The sequence below is a fragment of the Chiloscyllium plagiosum genome, chromosome 3 (assembly GCF_004010195.1).
Source record: "Chiloscyllium plagiosum isolate BGI_BamShark_2017 chromosome 3, ASM401019v2, whole genome shotgun sequence".
In the NCBI taxonomy this organism is placed as follows: domain Eukaryota; kingdom Metazoa; phylum Chordata; class Chondrichthyes; order Orectolobiformes; family Hemiscylliidae; genus Chiloscyllium; species Chiloscyllium plagiosum.
Window position 1 is genome coordinate 137556853 of NC_057712.1, and position 26494 is coordinate 137583346.

The 26494-nt window shown below is 44.7% G+C and overlaps 1 protein-coding gene across 1 annotated transcript in view; it reads left to right on the plus strand.

Moving 5' to 3' along the window:
- The window catches only part of LOC122540250 (BTB/POZ domain-containing protein 9-like), a 151541-nt gene that overhangs the window by 36937 nt on the left and 88110 nt on the right, over window positions 1-26494 (plus strand). The window contains exon 3 of the mRNA XM_043675684.1: window positions 3523-3671. Coding sequence (XP_043531619.1) covers window positions 3523-3671 — 149 coding nt within the window. The remainder of the gene's footprint in view (window positions 1-3522; window positions 3672-26494) is intronic.

Consider the following 26494-nt stretch of genomic DNA (forward strand, 5'->3'; position numbering starts at 1 on the left):
CCCTTCCGCCCAACCCCACCACCTTCCTGTTTATCTCTCAGCCCCTTTGACCCACAAGTCTCATTCCTGATGAAGGGCTTATGCTTGAACATCGATTCTCCTGCTCCTCGGATGCTGCCTGACCTGCTGTACTTTTCCAGCACCACACCATTTGACAATGATCTCCAGCATCTGTAGTCCTCACTTTCTCCTTGGCGCTGATATCTCCTGCAAACCTGCTGACTTCCACAGTTACCTGGGCTATCCATCCTCACACCCTGTTTCCAGTGAGGACTGCATTTCATTCTCCCAGTTCCTCTGTGTCTGTTGCAGCTGTTCTGGTGATGCTACCTCTGAATGGGGTGGGATGGTTGAGTGAGCTCAGAAGGGTCTGAGGAAGGGTCACTTGATCTGAAACGTTAATTTTGATTTATCTCCACAGATACTGCCAGACCTGCTGAGTTTTTCCAGCAATTTCTGCTTTTGTTTTTGATTTACAGCCAACCCCTTTTCATCTATTTATTGTCCCTATTAGCAACATACCATTATCCATCCCTTTGCCTGTGTTTCTCTCTATTTCCAATTGTACTATCACTTCTTTAATAGCTCACACCGAGATGCAGCCAGACCTGCTGATTTTCTGCAGTACTTTATGTTTTCATTTCAGATTTCCAGTGTCTGTACCTTTTGGCTTTGTTTAGTAGATTATCAGCCTTCAATCCCCTCATTTCCCAATAACCCTTGATTCCCCCTGCAGATCAAAAACCTATCGATCTGTCTATCTCAGACTGAAATGTACACGAGGCTCAGCTCTCTGCAGCAAGGAGTTCCAAAGACACACAACCTACTGAGAGAAGTTCCACCTCATCTTCGTCTGAAATTAGTGCCCCCTTATTCTGAGACTTTGCCCTCGGGTCCTCGACTCTCCCATGAGGGTAGACATCCTCTCAGTATTTACACTATCAAACCCCTGAAGAATCTGATATGTTTCACTGAGATCACCTTTCATCCTACCCTCCGGTGCGTAGACTCCCAGCCCTTTTAAGCTTTGCTCATAAAATAATTGCTCTTTACCAGGGATTGTTCTCGTGAATCTTCTCTGAGCTGAATCCAATGGAATAATATCTTTCCTTCAATAAGGAAACCAAAACCACACTCAGTCCTCCAGAGAGTCATCTCATTTGTGAGGGTCCACCAGTAATGGTCATGATAGTTGCAGTAAGACTTCCCTACTCTTATACTCCAACCCCCTTGAAATAAGGGCCAACATTTCATTAGCCTTCCTGATTACCTGCTGTCCTTGTATGATAGTTTTCGGTTTCTCCTATTCGAGTTCCTTTGTGTTGCACCTTTCTGCAGTTTTTGTCTATTTAAACAGTGTTCTGTTCTTTTGTTCCCCTTTCCAAAATGAGCAACTTCATACTTTCCCGCATGATACTCTATTTGCCAACTTTTTGCCCACTTACTAAAACCTATCAGTATCTCTTAGTAAACTGTTTGTATCACTCTTGGAACCCGCCTTTCTGCCTGTCATCCACATCTTTGGCTGCAGTCCATTCCCTCCCTTCCTTCCTTCAGCTCATTAACATGTATTGTAAGCACTTGTGGTCCCAGCACTGATCCCTGTGGAACCCATTGGTTACAGGTCACTAACCTGAAAAAGAGCCCCTTAACCCCAGGCTGTTTTCTGCCTATTAGCCAATTCGCTATCTATGTCGAGAGTGTGTTGCTGGAAAAGCACAGCAGATCAGACAGCACCCAAGGAGCAGGAGAATCAACGTTTCAGCCATAAGCCCTTCATCAGAAATGCTCTACCTATGCCAATATACTACCTCCAATGGTGTGCTCTTATGATTTAACCTTTTTTGAACACCTTCTGGAAGTTGAAATGCAGCCTTTGAGACTCGCAATCCACTCTGGTTGAGACTTCTTGAAAACTCTCATAAATTATTCAGACATGATTTCACTTTCATGCAGCTTTGCTGACTCTACTTGATTAGATTATGGTTTCCAAATCTTCTGCTATTACTTCCTTAATAATTGAATTCAATACTTTTCCAACAAACAGATCTCAGGCTCATCAGTCTATAGTTACCCACTTTTTGCCCCTCTCCCTTTTTGAATAGGGGTGTTCACGTTGGCAGTTTTGCAATCCTCTGGCACTTCTCCAGAATCCGAAGAGTTTTGGAAAATTACAACTAATTCATCCCCTATCTTTACAGCTACCTCTTTTCAGATCCTAGGATGCAAGCCATCAGGACGAGGAGACATACCTGCCTGTAGCCCATTAGTTTGTCTGAATATACTTCTCTCGTGATAGTGCTTGTACTTAATTCCTCCTCCATGTTCTTTCGTCTTTGGGATAAATCACTTACCTTCCAGCTCAGCGAGCAAACCTACATCCAGAACCTCAACCTGAGCTACAAACCTTCTCAAAACTCAATAAATCACTTACTTTTGCCTTCTTATATTCATTTCCTTTAAAGTAATATTCTCCTTAGCTTCCTTGATTTATCCCTCTCTATGAATCTTTCCTCCTTCCTGGGATGTACTTTTGCTGAGAGTTGTGGATTATCTCAATAAAAGTCTGTCACTGCTTGCTTCCTGTCCTTGCCCAGTTCACCTTAACCAATTCTATTCTCATTTCATTGAGATTCCCTTTATTTGACTTCAATACAGCTGTTTCTAACCCACTCCCAAACTGAATATTAAGGTCAATCATATTCCGATCATTATTTCCACAGGGATCTTTTACTCCGAGGTCATTTTTTAAGCCTATCTCATTACCTGTTGCCAGATCAAAGGTAGTCTGCTGTCTGGTTGACCCATGACATATTGCTCTAGGAAGCGATTTCTAATGCAGTTTGAGTTCACTGCTGTAACTGCCCTTTCCAATTTGATTGACCCAACATCATGTTTATTGCCCTGTGATGTTTGCATGTTCCTGCTATTTGTTGACTGACAGTCTTTCCTGCAGAGTGGCGACTGTTTGGGAGTTGTTACACTATTCCAATCAATGTCTGCTTTCCCTTGCTGTTTTTACCTCATCCCAGCCTTTATCACCTTTCACAACTGTCTTCATTTCATTTCTTATTTGTGCTACCAACCCCCTTTTCCTTTCCTCCTGCCTTTCCAAAAGATCAAATATCCCTGAATAGTGGTCATGATGGGCCGTTGTCTGGAAGGTATTATTTCTTGAGTATGACTACGTCAGGCTGTTGGTGATCAGGTTGACCAGTGTATAAGACAGCTATCGCAATTGTGGCACTAGTCCCAAATGTTAATAAATAGAACTTAATTGTGTCAATGGGGCTAAATTTCTCTCAACCATTTCTTGTGCTTAGGTTGTGCTGGATGGGTATAGGGGTCACTTTCTCCATAACGTTTTAGTGGTTTTATACAACTGTGTGGCTGGCTAGGCCATGTGAGTGGTCATTCGTAAGTCAACCATATTGAGTCAAGTCACAGATCAGCCTGATCTCATTGAATGAGGGAATGGCCTCAATAGCTCCCTATTGTTAGAATGTAATCTGCACCTTGTAGAGAAAGTCAATCTGCTCTTCCTTCACTAGGTCATATTCATATTACATCGAAGTGTCGATGGATGAACTAGATTGGATTCGGATCATCGATCATTCCAATTACCTGTGTCGCTCCTGGCAGAACTTATTCTTCACTCCCCGTGTCTGCAGGTGAGTGCAGCTAAAGATGCTTCTCCAGTTCAATCTACCCTCACTTGTCTCCAAACTGAGTCAGAAATTCTGCTTCAATGAGAAATGAATTCTCCTCAGCTTTATATTTATATAAAGAATATTTTCTCATGTCTGACAATCTGGTACTAGGGGTCATGGTTTAAAAATAAGGGGGCACCTATTTAAAACCATTAGGGAACATGTTATCTCTCTGAGTCATAGAGATGTACAGCACGGAAACAGAGCCTTCGGTCCAACTCATCCATGCCGACTAGATATCCCAACCCAATCTAGTCCCACCTGCCAGCACCCCACCCATCTCCCTCTAAACCCTTCCTATTCATATACCCATCCAAATGCCTCTTAAATGTTGCAATTGTACCAGTCCCCACCACATCCTCTGGCAGCTCATTCCATACACGTACCACCCTCTGTGTGAAATAGTTGCCCCTTAGGTCTCTTTTATATCTTTCCCCTCTCACCCTAAACCTATGCCCTCTAGTTCTGGACTCCCCGACCCCAGGGAAAAGACTTTGCCTATTTATCCTATCCATGCCCCTCAGCCTCCGACGCTCCAGGGAATACAGCCCCAGCCTGTTCAGCCTCTCCCTGTAGCTCAGATCCTCCAACCCTGGCAACATCCTTGTAAATCTTTTCTGAACCCTTTCAAGTTTCACAACATCTTTCCGATAGGAAGGAGACCAGAATTGCACGCAATATTCCAACAGTGGCCTAACCAATGTCCTGTACAGCCGCAACATGTCCTCCCAACTCCTGTACTCAATACTCTGACCAATAAAGGAGAGCATACCAAACGCCTTCTTCACTATCCTATCTACCTGCGATTCCACTTTCAAGTGAGGGTTGAGAATCTTTGGCATTCCCTTCCTCAAACGGGAGTTGATACAGAACCTTTACATATTTTTAAGGCAGGGGTAGATAAGATTCTTGATTAATAAGGAAATGGAAGATTATTGTTAAAATGCAGGAATGTAGAGATGAGATTAAAATCAGATGATTTATGGTCTTATTGAATGGTGGAACAGAGTGGAAGACCCAATTGGCCTGCACTTGGTCCTTATTTGCATGGTGTTTCTTTATTCTCCTGTGGGAGGGAGGGGCAGGTGAACAGGGAGAAGCTGTTTCTGCTCATAAAGGTAATAAGAATACGAAGGTATAGAGTCATAGAGCTGTACAGCCTGGAAACAACCCTTCGGTCTAATGTGTCCATGCCGACCAGTTATCCTAAATTAATCCACTCCCATTTGCCAGCACTTGGCCCATATCCCTCTAAACCCTTCCTGTTCATATACCCATCCAGATATAGAACATAGAACATAGAACAATACAGCACAGAACAGGCCCTTCGGCCCATGATGTTGTGCGAACATTTGTCCTAGTTTAAGCACCCATCCATGTACCTATCCAATTGCCGCTTAAAGGTCACCAATGATTCTGACTCCACCACTCCCACAGGCAGCGCATTCCATGCCCCCACCACTCTCTGGGTAAAGAACCCACCCCTGACATCTCCCCTATACCTTCCACCCTTCACCTTAAATTTATGTCCCCTTGTAACACTCTATTGTACCCGGGGAAAAATCTTGTAATTGCACCAGTCTCCACCGTCTCTGGCAGCTCACTCCAAACACACACCCTCGCGTGAAAATGTTGCCTCTTATGTCTCTTTTAAATCTTTCCCCTCTCACCTTAAATCTGTGCCCTTTAGTTTTGGACTCCCCTACCCAGGGGAAAAGACCTTGGCTATTCAACCTATCCATACCCCTCATGATTTTATAAACCTCTAAGGTTACTCCTTATGGAAGCCTTTGACACGCCAGGAAAACAGCCCCAGCCTATTCAGCCTCTCCCTGTAGCTCAAGCCCTCTTAACCCTGGCAACATCCTTGTAAATCGTTTCTGAACCCTTTCAAGTTTCACAACATCATTTCTAAAGCAGAGAGTCCAGAACTGAATGCAGTATTCCAAAAATGGCCGAACCAAAGTCCTATTCAGATGCAAGATGACCTCCCAACTCCTAAACTCAAAGCTCTGACCAATAAAGGTAAGCATACCAAATGCCCTCATTACCACTCCATGAAGCTGCCACTCCATTTTAAAGGAATTGTTAACTTGCATCCCAAGGTCTCTTTGTTAGGCAACAGTACCCAGGACCTTACCATTAAGTATATAAGTCTTGCCCTGATTTGCCTTTCCAAAGTGCAACACTCTACATTTATCTAAATTAAACTCCATCTGCCACTCCTCTGCCCATCTGGTCAAGATCCTATTGTTCTCTGAGATAATCTTCGCTTTCCACTACACCTCCAATTTTGGTGTCATCTACAAACTTCCTCACTAGACTTCATATGTTCGCATTCAAATCATTTATATAAATGACAAAAAGCAGCACCAATTCTTGTGACATCCCGCTGGTCACAGGCCTCCAGTCCAAATACCAACCCAGCAGCACCCTCTGTCTTTTACCTTCAAGCCAATTTTGAATCCAAAAGGTTAGCTCTCCCTGTATTCCATGTGAACTAACTTTGTTAGCCAGCCTATCATGCAGAGCCTTCTTGAACACCTTTAGTGAAGTCAGTGAAAACAATGTCAACCCCTCTGCCTTCATCAATCTTCTTTGTCACTTTTTCAAAGAATTCAAACAAGTTTGCACCATTAGGAGAGGGAAAGGGAGTAGGCAGACCGTGCAGGGAATCCCTGTAGCCGTTCCCTTCTATAACAAGTATACTGTTTTGGGTACTGTTGGCAGGAGCGACCTACCAGGAAAGCCACAGCAGTTTTCAGACACTGAGCCTGGGTGGCTGAAAAAGGAAGGGGGGAGAACAGGAGAGCAATAGTGATGGGAGATTCAATGGTGAGAGGAGCAAGCAGGAGATTATGTGGTCTCCCAGATGATATGTTACCTCCCAGGTGCCAGGATCAGGGAATTCTCCGATCGAGTCTACAAGATACAAGGACAGTAGTGGGAGACTGTGTATTGAGTCGGAAGAGATAGGAGAGGTCTTGAATGAGTACTTTTCTTCAGTTTTTACAAATGAGAGGGACCGTATTGTTGAAGAGGAGAGTATGAAATGGACTGGTAAGCTAGAGGAGATACTTGTTAGGAAGGAAGATGTGTTGGACATTTTAAAAAATACTTGAGGATAGACAAGTCCCCGAGCCTGACGGGATATATCCTAGGATTATGTGGGGAGCAAGAGAGGAAATTGCAGAGCCGTTGGCAATGATCTTTTCGTTTTCACTGTCAATGGGGGTGGTACCAGGAGACTGGAGAGTGGCGAATGTTGTGCCCCTGTTCAAAAAAGGGAATATGGATAACCCTGGGAATTACAGGCCACTTAGTCTTACTTCGGTAGTAGGCAAAGTAATGGAAAGGGTACTGAGGGATACAGATTGGGCGGCAGATTTTGGAAAGGTGCAGAAGTAACAGGGTTGTAGTCGTAAGTGACTTTAACTTCCCTAATATTGACTGAAACCTCCTTAGTTCAAATAGTTTGGAATGGAGCAGATTTTGTCAGGTATGATCAGGAAGAGTCCCTGATTCAAATGTAGATAGGCCACTTGGGGGGAGGCCGTATTGGATTTGGTGCTAGGAAATGAACCGTGCCAGGTATCAGATCTCTCGGTGACAGTGACCACAACTCTCTGATGTTTACTATATTCATAGAGAAGGATAGGAGCAGATGGTATGGGAAAGCATTTACTGGGGGAGGGGGTATTACAATGCTATTAGGCAGAAACTGGGGCACCTAAATTGGGAACAGATATTTTCAAGGAAATGCACGATAGAAATGTGGGGGTTGTTTAGGAAGCATTTGCTGATAGGGTTGGATAGGTTTGTCCCACTGAGGCAAGGAAGGGATGGGAGGGTGAAGGAACCTTGGGTGACAAGGGATGTGGAACATCTTGTCAAGAGGAAGAAGGAAGCTTACTTAAGGTTGAGGAGGCAAAAATCAGACAGAGCTTTGAGGGTTACGAGGTAGCCAGGAAGGAACTGAGGAATGAACTTAGGAAAACTGGAAGGGGGCATGAAATAGCTTTAGCGGGTAAGATTAAGGAAAACCTTAAGGCATTCTACACTTATGTGAGTGGGTAGGGGAGGGAACCTGTGCCGGGAGTTGGAAGAGGTAGTGGGCTGTCCTTAATGAATACTTTGCTTCAGTATTCAGTACTGGAGAGGGACCTTGATGTTTTTTAGGACAGCGTGAAACGGATTGATCTGCTCACAGAAGGAAGATGTGCTGAAAATTCTGCAAAACATAAGGATAGATAAATCCCCTGGGCCAGATGGGATTTACCTGAGGTTACCACAGGAAATGAGGGAAGAGATTGCTGTGCTTTTGGCGATTACCTTTGCATCCTCACTTTCCACTGGAGTAGTTCCAGATGATTGGAGGGCGTCAAATATTATTCCCTTGTTCAAGAAGTGTATTCGGCATAATCTTGGGAGTTGCAGACCTGTCAGTCTTATGTCTGTGGTGGGAAAGTTATTGGAGAGGATTTTGAGAGACAGAACTTATGATTACTTGGAAAACCATAGCTTGATTAGAGATAGTCAGCATGGCTTTGTGAGGGGCAGATCATGCCTCACAAACTTTATTGAATTCTTTGAGGATATGACAAAACACATTGAAGGTAGAGCAGTGGATGTGGTGTACATAGATTTCAGGTAGGCGAAAGTGAGGACTGCAGATGCTGGCGATTAGAGTCGAGATCAGAGTAGTGATGGGCTCCTGCCCGAAACGTTAATTTTCCTGCTCTTTGGATGCTGCCTGACCTGCTGTACATTTCCAGCACCATTCTAATCTTGTACGTAGATTTCAGCAAGGCATTTGACAATGTTCCCCATGGTATGTTCATTTAGAAAGAAAGGAGGCATGGGATACAGGGAAATTTGGCTGACTGGACATAGTATTGGCTGGCCTATAGAAGACAGAGGGTGATAGTGGATGGAAAGTATTCAGCCTGGAGCTCAGTGACTAGTAGTGTTCTACAGGGATCAGTTTGGGACCTCTGCTCTTTGTGATTTTTATAAATGACTTGGATGAGGAAGTGGAAGGGTAGTTTTGTATGTTTGCTGATGTCACCAAGGTTGATGGAGTGGTGGATAATGTGGAGAGCTGTTGTAGGTTGCAATGGGACATTGACAGGATGCAGAACTGGGCTGAGAAGTGGCAGATGGTGTTCAATCTGGAAAAGTGTGAAGTGATTCATTTTGGAAGGTCGAATTTGAATGCAGAATGCAGGGTTAAAGGCAGGATTCTCGGCAGTGTGGTGGAACAGAGGGATCTTGGGGTCCATGTCCAAAGATCGCTCAAAGTTGCAATCCAAGTTGGTAGAGTTGTCAAGAATCTGTATGGTGTGTTGGCTTTCATTAGCAGGGGGGTTGAGTTTAAGAGATGTGAGGTTATACTGCAGCTCTATAGAGCCCTGGTTAGACCACACTTGGAATACTGTGTTCAGTTCTGGTCGCCTCATTCTAGGAAGGATGTGGAATCTTTAGAGAGAGTGCAGAGGAGATTTACCAGGATACTGCCTGGGCAGGAGGGTATGTCTTATGAAGGAAGGTTGAGGGAGCTAGGACTTTTCTCATTGGAGTGAAGAAGGAGGAGAGGTGCCTTGATAGAGGTGTAATGAGAGACATCAATAATAGAGTGAATAGTCAGAGAGTTTTTCTCTGGGTGGAAATGGCTATCACGAGGGAGCATAATTTTAAGGTGATTGGAGGAAGGTTTGGAGGGGGATGTCAGAGGTAGGTTCTTTGCACAGAGAGCGATGGTGGGTGGAATGCACTGCCAGCAGTGGTAGTAGAGTGAGATACATTAGGGACATCTAAGTGACATCTTGGATAGACACATGGATGATAGTAAAATGAAAGATGTATAGGTTAGTCTGATCTTAGAGTAGGGTAAAGGTCAGCACAACATCGAGGGCCGAAGGGCCTGTACTGATCTAAGTTGGTGAGACATGATTTCCCATGCACAAAGCCACATTAATTATCCCTAATCAGTCCTTGCTTTTCCAAATACATGTGAAACCTGTCCGTCAAAATCCCTCCAATAACTTTCTCATCAGTAACATCAGGCTCATAGTCTGTAGTTCCCTGGCTTTCGTTTACCACCTTTCTTAAATAATGGTAGTATGTTAGCCAATCTCCATGCTTCTGGCATCTCACCCTTGGCTTAGATGAACCATATATTTCAGCAAGATAGATTAAAGTGATGTACAAAACCAAGGATGATGTCTTCACACACCAAGTAGTTTGTTACAGAATGCACTGCCTGGAAAAGTGGTGGAGGTGATTCAATCGAGGCCCTTAAGACCACACCAGATGATTATTTGGATAGAAATTAGAGTCATAGAGTCATAGTGTGCAGGAAAATGGGGAAAAGGTAGGAGATTGGCCCCAGAAAATATAACCGTTGCAGGCATGACAGGCCGAATGGCCTCCTGCACCATAACAATTCTGTAATTCTGGGCTTCAGCTTTCACATACAGGGTTGGCACTATTTCCCCAGTCCTAATTGGCCAGCCGTAATCCTTATCTAAAGAATTATTGTTGGGAACATAATCCTGACGGCAAAGTGCAAATTCAGCACAGTCAGTGAGCAGCTCATCTTCCCAAATGAATTATAATAGCACAAGGGTCACATTGGACTCCAAGTATTAACTCTGTTTCTCACTCCACTGATGCAGCCTGATGCTGGGTTCCTCCAGTATTTTCTGTTTTTATTATAGTGGTACACCTGGTTTAGTTTGAACCTAGCTGAAAATGTGTTGCTGGAAAAGCGCAGCAGGTCAGGCAGCATCCAGGGAACAGGAGAATCGACGTTTCGGGCATAAGCCCTTCTTCAGGAATGAACCTACTCAGCTTCGATATGATCATTGATCTATAGAATCCCTATGGTGTGGAATGAGGCCATTCAACCCATCAAGTCCCCACCGACCCTCTGAAAAGCATCCCACCTAGATCCATTGTGCTACCCTATCCCTGTAACCCTGTATTTCCCATGGCCTATGCATCTAGCCTGCACATTTCCTGGACACAGTAGGCAATGTCGTTTGGTCAATCCACATAATCTGCACATCTTTAGACTGTTGTAGGAAACTGGAGCACCCAGAGGAAACCCATGCAGTCATGGGGACAATGTGCAAGCTCCATACAGACAATCACCCAAAGCTGGAATCAAAGCCATGCCCTTAGCACTGTGCTAAGCACTGAGTCACTATGCCATACCAATGGCTGATCAAATACTTCAATATCTTTTACCTATCCTAGATGACATTGATAATCAGAAATCTATTAATCTGTACCTTAAACATATTCAAAGACTGAGGTTCCACAGCCCACTGTGGTGGAGAGTTGCTAAGATTTACAGTCTTGAGAAAAAGAAATGTTTGCTCATCTGGGACTGAACTGGCATTCTTCCTTATTTTTAAATTCGGGATGTCAGATCTAGTTACATCCCTGAATTAAACAGATCTTATAAATTGAGGGCAAGTTGATAATCAAAATGTGGCTGAGTGTTTAATTGGGTCTGTTAGTGTGAAACGAATAAGCCTGAAGCTAGATCAGCTTCAAAGGAAAGTTTTCTGTTCGACAGAATCTAGGTGGCATTGAGTGTCAGACAGCAAACTAGTGTGGAAATAAATTGCATTATAGTATGCTGCCATGTTGTACTGTCCAGTGATATAGGGGATAATGAGGATAAATGCAGCTACAGATGGCTTCATATTGCACTCAATATGATGGTGTGTTGAACAGTGAGGGCAATGACAGGTCCCTTGCGAATAGTCAGTGTTGGATTTAATGCAGAATTCACATGTCAAACGGCAAGAGATCAATGAGTCAGAACATCCTAGTGCTAAGCAACCACCTACATTCCTTATTTATTCACAGGATATAGGCATTGCTGGCTTGGCCCGTATTCAATGCCATTCCTGTTGCCCGAGAGAAGATGATGGTGAGCTGCCTTCATGACTTGCTGCAGTCCCACAGTGCGGTTGTGAAGGGTCTCCCAGGAATTTGACTCAGCGACTGTTCAGATGCTTTATGAAAGCTGTTAGAGAGCTCCTGTTGCACCCTTTAACCTTGGTCCCTGATAGTATCACTCAGCAAGAGTACTCTTCACTGCATTGTCCCAGATCAATAAGGATGATGGAGAGTCACATTCTCATGCCTATCTATAGCAGGCAATGTGAATTATTTTAACTAAAATACTCTGAAGTTATTATATAGCGGTGAAGGTGAAATCACCACTGTCCTACCAGACCACAGGATTGCTATCTCATTACAGAGAGACAACTGGCTGTGCTTTCCCTGAAGGTCACTACACCTCAGGTGAGGGGAGAAGTTGAAAAGGAAAGTCCTTCATGGTAACCTCAGGCGGTGTGAAAAGAAAAATTGAACCCATGTTGGCATCACTCTGTCCCAAGTTGGCCATCCAGCCAGCTGAGCTAACCAACAGTGGAAATTTTGACCAAATGCCTTTCTCGGTCAATTTGAAACCGTGATTGAACTGAATTGAATGTATTGTCACGTGTACCGAGGCAGAGTGAAAAGCTTTGTCTTGTGAGCAATACAGGCAGATCACAGAGTTATGTAGCAGAGATAGTGAATAATAGGTAAACAGCAGCAAAAACAAAAACACACAAACAGTTGGGAAGAAACTGTTTCGATTATAGAGGTTGTAGAAAAACATTGCCAGGGTGGGATGGATCTTTGAGAACGCTGGCGGCCTTTCCTTGACAGTGGGCCTGGTAGATGGATTCTATAGATGGGAGGTTGGTCTTTGTGATTGTCTGGGCCGAGTTCCCCACTCTCTGTAACTGTCTCCGATCTTGAATGGTACAGTTGCCATACCAGGTAGTGATACATCCAGACAGAACGCTCTCGATGGCGCACCTATAAAAGTTGGCAAGGGTATTCACCGTCATGCCAAACTTCCTCAGCTGTCTGAGGGAGAAGAGACGTTGCTGGGCCTTTGTAAACAGTGCGTCCACATGAAAAGTCCAAGAAAGCTTGTTGTGGATGACCACTCCCAGGAACTTGACATTCTCCCCTCGTTCCACCTCTGTGCTGTTAATGTGTAGGGGGGGCAAGGGTAACATCCTGCTGAAAGTCAATAATGAGTAAGTTGGCTTTGCCGGCATTGAGAGCTAGGTTTTTCTCAGTGCACCATTTTTCCAGGTCTTCCACCTCCCGTCTGTAGTCTGTTTCCTCACCATCTGAGGTTTGACCGACTATGGTGGTGTCATCAGCGAAACTGTAAATGGCATTAGTCTGGTATTTGGCGACGCAGTCATGGGTATACAGCGAGTACAGTTGGGGGCTGAGTATGCACCCCTGGGGGGCTCAATGTTGAGTGTTAGTGAGGATGAAATATTGTCCCCAATCTTCACTGATTGTGGCCTGTGGGTCAGGAAACTGAGGATCCAGTTGCAGAGAGTGGGGCTTAGTCTGAGATCACTAAGTTTAGTAATCAGTCTCGAGGGGATAATAGTGTTGAAGGCTGAACTGTAGTCAATGAGTAGGATTCTTATGTAGCTGTTCTTGGTGTCAAGATGTTCTAGAGAGGAGTAAAGGTCAAGTGATATGGCATCTGACATGGTACTGTTGGTCCGATAGGCAAATTGGAGTAGGTCAAGAGTAGTGGGGAGGCTGGAGTTGATTAATGCCATGACCAGCCTTTCAAAGCACTTCATGACCAGCGAAGTTAGGGCCTCTGGGCGGTAGTCATTGAGACATGCTGCATGAGCCACCTTAGGCACAGGATGTTGGCCCTGTTGTAAACAGGCAGGGACAGTGGCCTGCTGCAGGGAGAGGTTGAAGATGTCAGAGAAGACCTCTGTCAGTTAATCTGCGCATGCTGAGTGCACGGCCTGGTACTCCGTCTGGTCCCATCGCTTTCCTTGGATTCACGTGAAGGAAAACTGACCTGCCCTCTCATGCAGTGACTGTTGGGATAGGCTCATCAGGACTTGTCGGAATAGGTGTTACCTCTCTGCCAAAATTCTGCTCAAAGTGAGCATAGAAGGTGTTGAGACGATCTGGGAGGGATGGTGCTGGGGATAATGGGCTGGTTAATGGTTCCGGTGTTGGGGAGTATTTGTTGGATCTGATCTGTCCTCTCCCTCTTCCTGTCCCTTTCAGGAACTTGAATGAGACCCGGCAGGCAGAAATCCGTAAGGACGGGTGTCTGTCTGGGTCTCTAGTTTGGATCAGTATTGGTCCTTGGCTGCCTTAATGGCTCTGCGAAGGTCATACTTGGATTGAGTGGGTCTCCTGATCTGAAGGCCTCACACCTGGTTTTTAGCAGATTCTGTATGTCCTGATTCATTCAGGGTTTCCTGTTGGGGAGCATCCAGACTGACTTCCTTGGTATGCAGTCCTCCACACACTTGCTGATAAAGTCTGTGCTGACGGTGGTGGTGTACTCGTCCAAGGTATCTGCGGCCTGTTTGAACATGGCCCAATCAGCCGACTCCAGACAGCTCCGGAGTTGATCCTCTGCCTCCTCCTCCGACCAGCACGGAGCCTGTATCCGCGAGGGGGGTCTCCTGCTTGAGCTTTTGTCTGTAAGCCGGGAGAAGAAACACGGCATTGTGGTCAGAGTTCCCGAAGCGAGGGTGGGGGGGTGGAGTGGTAGGCATTCTTCACGGTGCTGTAGCAGTTGTCTAAAATGTTCGCGCCCCTGGTGGGGCAGGTAATGTTCTGGTGGTACTTGGGCAACACCTTCCTTAGATTGGCTTGATTGAAGTCACCAGTTAGAATAAACAGGGCCTCGGGGTGTTCTGTCTCCAGGATGTTAGTGGTGGAGTACAGCACATTCAGAGCTTCCTCAACCTTTGCTTGTGATGGTATGTACACAGCAGTTAGTGTAGCAGCGGGAAATAACTATTTGGATGCAAACCATTCCCAGCAGCATTCCAAGGAAGCCTCTGCATTGTTTGACATTGTTTTCTGTATCCTCTTACTGAAGCTTTCACTTCAAGGCTGCCTTATTGCTGGCTGTTCCCCTCACGGGATATGCCGTGTATTTTGAAATGCCTGGTTCAGTAAAAGGATGCAGAAATTGCACAAATAAATCTGGGTTTACCCACTCAAATGTTAAACGAGCTTTCTGGTTTTATTACTGGATCTTTTCTGCCAAGCAGTTCAACTAATTTCAGTCTGACATGCTGCAGGGTTTGTGAACTGAGAGACTACACAATTTACCATTGGATGCCTTCCCCCTTGAGAACTCATTATAAGGAGCAGTGTCACTTGCTAGATCTCCTACACTGCTGAAATCAGGCCATTAACTGTCAGTTAAAGATAGCTCATCCTCTTAACAATGCTTCTTAGCTTCACTTCTCTTCCCTCATAGCTATCTCTCTCCCAAACTCTTACTCCCTCTCTCTATTTAACTCTTGGCCTCTGTCTCTCTCTAACTCTCTACCTCTTTGTTCTTGCCTTTAACTCATTGCCTTTCCTGCTTCCCTCATCTTTCTTTGTTTCTCTCTAACTCAAACTTTCTCTTTGAGTCCTATGGTCCTTGTGCCTTGTCAGCTTTTAAATAGAGACATATTCAATCCTTATCAAATTTAAACCCTTCCTGACTGTCTGATAATCTTCTTTTTTCACATGGCCTGAATAGCATTATATTCACAGAAGCAGTGTATTTGTTTCATATCTCAGATGTGCCCTATCACTCCATCGGTTAAATCTTCCTTTAGATGTATAATCGCCTCTACTCATCCTTTTCATGCAGGATATATACCTCCTTTCACTCACTCTCTCTCTCGCTATGTCCTCCTTCCCACTCTCACTCTTTTGCTTTGTTTCCCCCTCTCTTGCTCTTATCTCCCGACCTCTCTTCATCCCTCTTTCATCTCTGGTGTCTGTCTGTCTTCCTTTCTTTCATATCTCTCATTCTCTCTCTTTCCCAGTCCACTTCTCCCTCCTTTCTCTGTCTCCCCCTTCCTGACTGTGCTTGTCTCCTCCCACCCTCTCTCTGTCTGTATTCATTTTTTCTCCACATCTCTCTCTGTCTCTCTATTTTTTATTCATTCACGGAATTAGGGCATCGCCGGCTAGCTAGCATTTATTACCTATCCTAATTGTTAAGAGTCGATCACATTGCTGTGGGTCTGGAGTCACAGTAGACCAGACCAGGTAAGGATGGCAGTTTCCTTCCCTAAAGGATATTCGTGAACCAGGTGGGCTTTTCCAAAGATCGAGAATGGATTCATGGTCATCATTAAAATTCCCACCATCTGCCATGACGGGGTTTGAACCCAGGTCCTCAGAACACTATCTGGTCTCTGGATTAACAGTCCAGTGATAATACCACTAGGCCATTGCCTCCCCTCTCTCCTCCTCCCCCCCTCCACCCTCATTAGACCATAAGAATTAAGAGCAGCAGTGGATAATTTAGCCCCTCAAGCCTGCTCCACCATTTAAACGATCATGGCTGATCTCATCTCAGCCTACACTCCACTTTCCTACCCGCTTCCCAAAATCCTTTAACCCATTTATAATTAAAAATCTATCTCCTCCTCACATTTGTTCTCCTGACATCTACCACGCTGGAGTAATGAATTCCACAGATTCACAACCGTTTGAGTGAAGTAATTTCTCCTCAATCTGTTCTAAATCTGCTGCCCTTTATCCTAAAATTATGACCTTTCATTCTAGATTACCTCACAAGAGGAAACACTCTCGTCGTCTTTGTCAATCCCCTTTAGCATCTTGTACAACTCATTCTCTTTTCTCTCTGTTTGTATAGTCCATTCCCATTGAAATAATGGCCACCCTTCCATTTGCCTTCCCTAGTGTTTGCTGAATTTGTATGCTAGCTTTTTTGATTTTGTTTTAAATTGAGTTGCAGGATGTGGGTGTCGCTGGCTGGTCCAGTATTTATTGCCCATCCCTACATTCCTCTGGAGAAGGTGGTTGTGAGCTGTCGTCTTGAACTACTGCAATCCATGTAGTGTAGGAAGGCCCACAATGCTGTGAAGAAGGGAGTTTGAGGATTTTGACCCAGCAATACTGAAGGGACAACAAAGGCAAGATGGTAAATGACTTGAGGGTTTTGAATGCATGAGGACTCCGAAAACCTTCTGTTCTGTAGCTTTCTGCAGTCTTTCTCCATAAAAGTAATATTCAGTTCCTCTGTTCTTCCTGCCAAAGTACATAACTTCACATTTACCCACATTATATTCTATCTGCCAGTTTTTTCCATACTTGCTTAACCTGTCTATATCACTCTCCAGGTTCTCTGTGTCATCATTACCTCTTGCCTTCCCACTATTTGTGTAATCCTCTAACTTTGCTCCTGTTTGTTCACGTTCCTCATGCAAGCCGTTACACAGAACAGTGTAGATCACAGAGAGAGTATGTGCGTGCGTTTGAGGGATCGAGAGTGTGTGCCTGCATTTGAGAGAGCGAGAACATGTGTGCGCATTTGAGAGAGTGCATATGTGTGTGTGCATTTAAGACTGTGTGTGCGCACATCGCCTTTGAGTCAAAATCCTCAAATTCCCTTCCAACTGTCAATGTAGGTCAACCAATAGCAAGTGGACTGCAGTGATTCAAGAAGGCAGCTCCCCACCACCTTCTCAAGGACAAATAGGGATGGGCTATCAATGCTGGCCAGGCAGCGACACCCAAATCACACTAATGAGTTTTAAAAAATAGAGTGCATATGTGTGCATGCAAGTTTGAGAGAGAGAGTATGTGTGTGCACTTTTGAGAAAGAGTGCATGTGTGCACGCACGTTTGAGATTCCCTCATTCCTGATGAAGGGCTTTGCCTGAAACATCAAATCTCCTGCTCCTTGGATGCTGCCTGACCTGCTGTGCTTATCCAGCGCCACACTCATGCCTTGAGTTCCCTGTTAAGCCTCTTGCATTGAATTAAATCCGTTTAATTTGACCTTAATGTATTTATAAAAGATATTTGGATTCTCCTTAACCCTATTTGCCAAAGCTATCTCATGTCCGCTTTTTGCCCTCCTGATTTCCCTCTCAAGTATACTCCTACTGCTTTTATACTCTTCTAAGGATTCACTCGATCTATCCTGTCTATACTTGATATATGCTTCCTTCTTTCTCTTAACCAAAACCTCAGTTTCTCTAGTCATCCAGTATTCCCTCCACCTACCAGCCTTTGCTTTCACCATAACAGGAATATACTGTCTCTGGACTCTTGTTACCTCATTTTCCAGCCATCCCTTTACCTGCGAACATCTGCCCCAATCAGCTTTTGAAAGTCCTTGCCTAATACCATCAAAATTGGCTTTCCTCCAATTTAGAACTTCAACTTTTAGATCCAGTTTATCCTTTCCATCACTATTTTAAAACTAATAGAATTATGGTCGCTGGCCCTAAAGTGCTCCCCCCTGACACCTCAGTCACCTGCCCTGCCTTATTTCCAAAGAGTAGATCAAGTTTTGCACCTTCTCTAGTAGGTACATCCACATACTGAATCAGAAAATTGTCTTGTACACACTTAACAAATTCCTCTCCATCTAAACCCGTAACACTATGGCAGTCCCAGTCTATGTTTGGAAAGTTAAAATCCCCTCCCATAATCACCCTATTATTCTTACAGAGCTCCTGATAAATTTATTTCGCAATTTCCCTCTGACTATTAGGGGGTCAATAGTACAATCCCAATAAGGTGATCATCCCTTTCTTATTTCTCAGTTCCACCCAAATCTGGATGTATTTCCGGGAATATCCTCCCTCAGCACAGCTGTAATGCTATCCCTTATCAAAAATGATACTCTCCCTCCTCTCTTGCCTCCCTTTCTATCCTTCCTGTTGCATTTGTATCCTGGAACATTAAGCTGCCAGTCCTGCCCCTCCCTGAGCTATGTTTCTGTAATTGCTATAATATCCCAGTCCCATGTTCATCTGCCTTCCCTGTTAGGCCCCTTGCATTGAAATAAATGCAGTTTAGTTTATCAGTCCTACCTTGTTCTCTGCTTTGTCCCTGCCTGGTTGACTCACTCCTTTTCCCAACTGTACCAGTCTCAGATTGATCTCTTTCCTCACTATCTCCCTGGGTCCCAAACTTCAAGTTTAAATCCTCCCGAGCAGCTCTAGCAAATGTCCCTGCCAGTATATTAGTCCCCTTCCAATTCAGGTGCAATCCGTCCTTCTTGTACAGGTCACTTCTACCCCAGAAGAGATTCCAATGATCCAAAAATGTGAATCCTTCTCCCATACACCAGCTCCTCAGTTACACATTCATCTGCTCTATCCTCCTATTTCCTACCCTCACTAGCTTGTAGCATTGGGAGTAATCCAGACATTACTACCCTCAAAAACCTCCTTTTTAAATTCCTTCTATATTTCCATATTCTCCCTTCAGAATCTCATCCTTTTCCCTTCCTATGCCATTGGTTCCAATATGTACAGTGACCTCCTGCTGGTCCCTCTCCCTTTGGAGAGCGTTCTGCACCCTCTCTGAGACATCCTTAATCCTGGAACCAGGGAAGCAGAACACCATTCTGATTTTTTGCTGCTGGCCGCAGAAACATTTGTCTGTGCCTCAGACTAGAGAGTCCCCTATCACAATCAGTCGCGTGGAACCCAATGTACCCCTCATTACATTAGAAGCATTGTCTGTATCAGAAACATTGCTGTTCATGCGAGTCCAGCACCCTCTGAACTTTCCAAACCAGTATACTTGTTTGAGATGGGGTTAGCCACAGAAGACTTCTTCACCACCTGCCTACCCCTCCTACCTTTCCTGGAGTTAACCCATCTATCTGACTACCTGCGGCTTTTCTCCCTTCCTATAACTGCCCCTTTGCCTGATGTAGGGGCTATGCTCTGAAAGCTTATGTTTTCAAATAAACCTGTTGGACTATAACCTGGTGTTGTGTGACTTCTGACTTTGATCTTGGTTGAGACCCATCCTCTGGTATAGGGGCCTTCATGATAGTCTACATCTTGGGCTCCATGTGTAGTCCCTTGCCTTCTCTATGGAGTACGTTTCTCCCTTTTTAATTGTAGAGCCATGCTCTTGCAACCTTTTTTCAAGTTTCTTATAGGTTTTCCAAATATTCCTCTTAAGAGGATCCAGTAACCAAAACATCATCTGGATAACACTGGATCCCTGGAAATCCACTCCAAATTTTGTTCCATGATCCTCTGGAATAGAGCTGGTGCTGACGTGATGCCGAAAGGCAGGTGCTTGTCATGGGACAATCCCCTGTGTGTCACTGTCATCAGCAGCAGCTAGAACTCCGTCCTGACCCCCATTTGCTGGTGGGCCTGTGACACACTCATTTTGAAGACTATCTTACCCCCAACCAGACCACTGAGCAGGTTCTGATTGCATGGAAGTGAGTATTGACCCACACACAGGGCTGGGTTGACCGCAAATCCCCACTGTGCCATATGTCTGTTGGACAGTTGGAGTGGCCCATTGTGATTACTGGTTTCAGTGCTCCCAGCTCCAATAGCTGTTCAGTTCTGCCTCCACTTTAGGCCAAATGGTATATGGCACTGGACATACCTTCAGGCTCCTTGGACAAGCCTCTAGCTTTAGTTTTCTACTCCTTTCATTTACCCAAGGGTTCTCTTAAAGACATCTCCATACTTGTCTAAAATCTCTTGCAAAATCATCATTTAGTCTGCCAGCCTATTAGCCACACTCCAATTTAACTTAAATGTCTGTAACCACGAGTGCCCAAATAATGCAGGGTAGTTACCTTTCACTACATACACAGGCAGGTCAGCACACTGGTCCAATACATAGCCACTTTTGGTTTTGGCAGGTCTTCGCCAGTTCTGTGCACCTGGGTGTTATCACTGAACGGTGTTGCATTGCTGGCAGCCAACTCCATTGAGCTAGAAATTTCAAAAGCTCCCTTGAAATCCACGTCTCTCCTTGTTAGTAGCTTCCTTTGGATGGATTTGTGCTGGAGGCCACAAACCAAATGGTCCAATGAGATGTTTGGAAGTACCCTCCAAATTTGGAATGGCCCATTAACTCCTTTAAGGCGGCCACAAATTGGGCGATGGACTCTCCATCGTTCTGTACCCATTTATAAAAATGGAAATGTTCCAAGGAAACCTAAACACACAAATAGAAACCAGGTCACCAACACCAGTGCTTCACCAGAGGCTCACTGATGTTAAGACCATAAGAAAAAGGAGTAGAAGTAAGGCCATTCGGCCCATCAAGTCCACTTTGCCATTCAATCATGGCTGATGGGCATTTCAACGCCATTTACACGCACTCTCCCTGTATTCCTTAATTCCTTGAGAGATTAAGAATTTATCAATCTCTGCCTTGAAGACATTTAACGTCCCAGCTTCCACTGTGCTCCATGGCAATGAATTCCACAGGCCCACCACTCTCTGGCTGAAGAAATGTCTCCTCATTTCCATTCTAAATTGACCCCCTCTAATTCTAAGGCTGTGCCCATGAATCCCAGTATCCCCGCCTGACGGAAACAATTTCCCAGTGTCCATCTTGCTAAGCCATGCGTTATCTTGTAAGTTTCTATTAGATCTCCCCTCAACCTTCTGAACTCTAATGAATACAATCCCAGGATCCTCAGCTGTTCATCGTATGTTCGACCTACCATTCCAGGGATCATCCGTGTGAATCTCTGCGGGACACGCTCCAGTGCCAGTATGTCCTTCCTGAAATGTCTGAAAACGAACCTTCCAGCTCAGCAAGCAAATTTCCATCCGGAAATGTTCCGTAATCATTAGGGACTTTGGTGCAAAATAACTCCCCAACACTTTGCACAGTTCTTAGTAAGTCTTCTCTGCGGGTTTCTGTGGTTGGATCGGATTCCTTAGAATTATGAAGGTTTTGCTCCCAATGGTCCCTAAGAAAATCAATAGCATTATTGCCTTCAGCCACCATATTCACCTTTAAATATACATCGATTCATCCAGTGTCGATCATTGCTTCACATTTGCCACCATTTTGTTATCCTGCAGATGAGAATTTTTCCTGTCTCTCGAGTCTAGTAGCTGTTTGCAGCCTGAGTCCCCACGGTGAACATTCTTCACGTTATCCACTCATTCACTGACTGTTCTACTCTACCGTTCTTCCTTGGTGTCACCTGCAGCCCATGTCCCCTCACACAGCTCTCTGTGACAATGTCAGGAGGAATCCCTTCTTCAGCCTTTGGCTGCAGACCGAGTCCCCCTCACAGCTGCCACTCTCTGCCTGCTGCCTGGTGTGCACCATTCTTCTTTGGGTTCAACCACTTCCCTCAATGTTACCTCCACAATCTTGCTCTGTTTTCATCCTGACAAAGGAAACTGTCACTCGCATGCAGTTTGTGGGCTGGGTCTCACTCTCGTTACCAGGCTTTTTTAGATTAGATTCCCTGCAGCGTGGAAACAGGCCATTTGGCCCAACAAGTACACACCAACCCTCTGAAGAGTAATCCACCCAAACCCATTTCCGTCTGACTAATGCATCTAAAGCTACGGGCAATTTAGCATGGCCAATCCACCCTGACCTGCACATCTTTGGACTGTGGGAGGAAACCGGAGCACCCGGAGGGAACACACGCAGACACGGGGAGAATGAGCAAACCCCACATCGAACCCGGCACCCTGGCACTGTGAGGCTGCATTGCTAATCACTGAGCCACCATGCTACCCATGTGATGACTCTGTGTTCACTGGAAGCACATAAATAGAACACAAGGTAGATGGAGAGCAAACTAACATGGGGAATTGAACACTTTCTTGTCTCAGCTCCACAGTCGGTCCTAGGTAGCCCCACTAGCTGCCGCTTCCAGGTCACCCCCTCTCTCTTATAGAGGCACATAGACCCAACTGCATATACAACAGCCTTTGCTACTTATTTTTCCTTTATATATTAATGACTGGAGTTAGAAAAGTGAATGTACTGCAGCCAGTTTGCGGATTACACAAAAGTGAGAGGGCAAATGTTGAGTGTGACACAAAGAATCTGCAGAGGGTTATGGACAGGTGAAGCAAGACGGGGTAAAACTTGGCAGATGGAATACAATAAGAGAAAATGTGAGATTGTGCATGTCTGCAGGAAGAAGAGAGGAACTGAATGTTATTTAATGGAGAAAGACTGCAGAAAGCTACAAATCAGAGTGACGTGAGAGTCCTTACTCACCAATCGCAAAAAGCTAGTATTCACATTCAGTGGATAATAGAGAAGGCACATGGACTGCTGACTTACATGTCAATGGGAATCGGGTATAAAATTAGGGAAGTCTTTCTCAAGCTATACAAGGTACCAGTTAGACCACAGCTGGAATATGGTGAGCAATTTTGGGCCCCCAATCAATGAAAGATTTTTGGCATTGAAGGCAGTCCAGAGATCGTTCATAAGGCTGATACCAGGTATGGAAGGACTATCAGATGAAGAGAGGTTGAAAAGATTTGGCTTGTACTCATTGGAGTTTAAAAAAATGAGAGGCAACTTCATTGAAATAAATAAGATACTTAGAAGACCTGACAGGGTAGCTGCAAGGAGGTTGGTTCCCCTCATAACAGAGTCAAGGTTCAGAGGGCATAATCTCAGAATACAGGGTCATGCATTTAAGAGCGAGATAAGGAGGAATTTCTTCTCTTAGAAGATAATGAATCTATGGAATTCTTTACCATTGAGGGCTGTTGAAGCTGGATCGTGAAATACATTCAAGTTGAGGTTGAGAGATTTTTAATCAAGGATTGTGGGGAACAACAGGAAAGTGGAGTTGAATATTCCGATTGGCCGTGATCTGAATGATTGGTTGAGCTGACTCGTGCTGAATGGCCTTCCTCTGCCCACACATGGCCTCGTACCTCCTTTGTACCATGCCACAGCGAGTCTCACTCTCATGTTATTGTCCCAATTTGGCTCAATCTTTGTAGATGTAGCTGCTGCTCATTATAATCTTAGAAGAGGAATCGGAAGCAGCTGTATAGTGATTTCTTCTCTAAATTGGTTGATATTAAATATGTGTGTCTCCATTTGAAGTACCTTTCCTAATCTCCCCACCCCCACCCCCACCCCATCCAGTGAAATGTACTGTCTCTTTGCTATCGGCTGTCTTCAGGCTGTCTCCTGAGAGGTAAGACTGTTTACATCAAATTTTACTTTCCCTCTAGGTGATCTCCTTTTTCTATTTCTTTGATGATGGGGAATGTTGAGCCGGAATTTAAAGAGCCCGTACATTCAACAGCTTGATGCAGTGTTTCTGTTTCTATTTTCCATAATTTTTACTTAAAAATTTGGTTTGTTTTAACAATAATTCCTCTCACTGAACTTAAGCGTTGAAGGTACAATATTTAAGAGTTGTTTCTCAGAAGGTGTCTGATTCATAAATAAAAAACAGGAGTGGAAATTCAGAGACTGACGAGAATTGAGGTGAGATTGACATAGAAGTGATTGTCTTTTACAGCACAGAGTGAGACCATTTGGCCCAAGATGTCCTTGCTAGTCAACAATAATCTGACTTCATTAATCCCATTTTCCAGTCTTGGTCCTTAGCCTTGGAGACTTTGGTAACCCAAGTGAATATCTCAGTGTTGCTTCTGAATTAGCCACCCTTTCAGCCAGTGAGTTGCAGACTCCCACAACTCTTTGAGTAACAGAAATTCTCCACAACTGTCCTTTTAGCCTTCTACCTCTTAGCTTAAGTTTATGTTCCCTGGTATTGACTTGTGTACTATTGGAGAAAGTGCCTACCTATCCACCCTATCTCTGCCCTTCATAATATTGAATACGGGGAGAAAGTGAGGTCTGCAGATGCTGGAGATCAGAGCTGAAAATGTGTTGCTGGAAAAGCGCAGCAGGTCAGGCAGCATCCAGGGAACAGGAGAATCGACGTTTCGGGCATAAGCCCTTCATAATATTGAATACCTCTATTAGGTTCCTTCTCAACCTTTGTTGGTCCAAGGAAAACAGCCCCAGTCTATCCAGTCTTTCCTCGGTGGCTCAGTGGTTAGCACTGCTACCTCACAGTGCCAGGGAGCTGGGCTCGATTCCAGCCTTGGGCAACTGTTGTGTGGAGTTTGCACATTCTCCCCATGTCTGCATGGTTCTCTGGTTTCCTCCCACATTCTGAAGGTGTACTGGCTAGCTGAATTGCCCGTAGTGTTCAGGGATGTGTAGGTTAGGGGTAAATATAGAGTAATGCGGAATAGTTTTGTGTGGGATATTCTTCAGAGGGTCGGTGTGGGCTTGTAGGGCTGAAGGGCTTGTTTCCATGCTGTAAGGATTCTATATAAAAAACAAAAAGCTCAAACCAGTCTAGGCAGCATCCTGGTAAATCTCCTCTGCAATCTCTCTAATGTAATTACATCCTATAGTCTGCCAAAGACCAAAGCGGCACCCAGTACTCCAGTTTTTACCTAATCAATATTTTGTACTGTTCCAGCCTCACCTCTTTGCTCTTACTCATCAAGTCATAGAGATTTTCAGTGCAGTAAAAGGCCTTTTGTTTCAGTGAATTTTGTATTCTTGGCCTTTATCAATAAAGCAAGAATCCCATCTGCTTTCTTAATCCCCTCCTCTACCCATCCTACTAGGTTCGGGGTTGTAGATGGGTCATTCCAAGTGCAAACTCTTGCCTGGTTAGTGCTCCACAAGTACATTCCCTCACACTTAGCTGGGTCGATTTGTCACTGCACTGTCCATCTCATCAGTCCTCTAATATACTCCTGCAGTTAGAATTGAATCCCGAAAATGTGGTTTCACTGCAAGTCCACACTGACTCTGCGGAGAGTATCCCACCTAGACCCATTCCCCTACCCTATTACTCTACATTTCCCCTGAAGTGCAAACCACTGAGTCACTGTGCCGCCCCAGGTTAACAGATGTCCTCCTCAGTATTTGCTACCCTGCCAACCTGCATTCCAAATCATTAATGTACAGCAGGGGTGCCAGCCCTGAAGGATGCGGTACCCCACTGAAAACAGACTTGCGGTCACAGACACTATCATCACCCTCTGTTTCCTGACTCTCAGTCAAGGGGTCAGAATGCCACTCTAGTCAACTGGAGTTGCAGATAAACACACACTCCTTGCATCCACTAATAAATGAGCATTTATTAATAAAGGATAAGAATAAGATTCAGTGACTTGGATTTAAGGAGGTAGAGCTGATCCATTTCTTCCTCACCCTCAAAGGGTCCTCACTGTGTGAGTCCTGGCTCAGGGTCGATTTTACATGCTGGTTCTTCCTGCAGGTTTCCGTTGTCCTCTTTAGTCCCAACTCAAGCTCATCCTTCATACAAGCAGTGCTCCGAGGTTCTCCATCTTTTCTTTAAGTCCTTGCAGGTATGGCTCTCATCTCCAATGGCATGTTGTATTATGTCCAAAGGTGTGCAGGTTAGGTGGATTGGCCATGCTAAATTACCCCTCCAGGGATGTGTAGGCGAGGTAGATTAGCTATGGGAACTGTAGGGTTGCACAGATAGGATAGAGGGGCAGGTCTGGGTGGACTGCTCTTCAGAACATCAGTATGGACTGAATGGGCTGAATGGTCTGCTTTCCATCCTGTAGGGATTCTATAATTCTGTGTAGCTGATGCTGCTCCCCTCTTGGTCGACAGGTCTGTACATGTCTTGTGATTATGTAGATTCCTGCCATTCCTCTTTTGTTTAGTAACATTTGTAACAATTCCATGGTAAATAACTCCTGCTCACAAGCCTGTTCAGCAGACTCACTGGTTAAACTGTAATTGTATTTCGTTCACAACTCTTACACCGGTAGACGGTTGGCTTCTTTTTCCATAATGCTTTAAATTTTTGGCTGATAGCGATATGGCTGACCTGATTATCTTTGGCTCCACTTTCTTGTCTTTTCCCC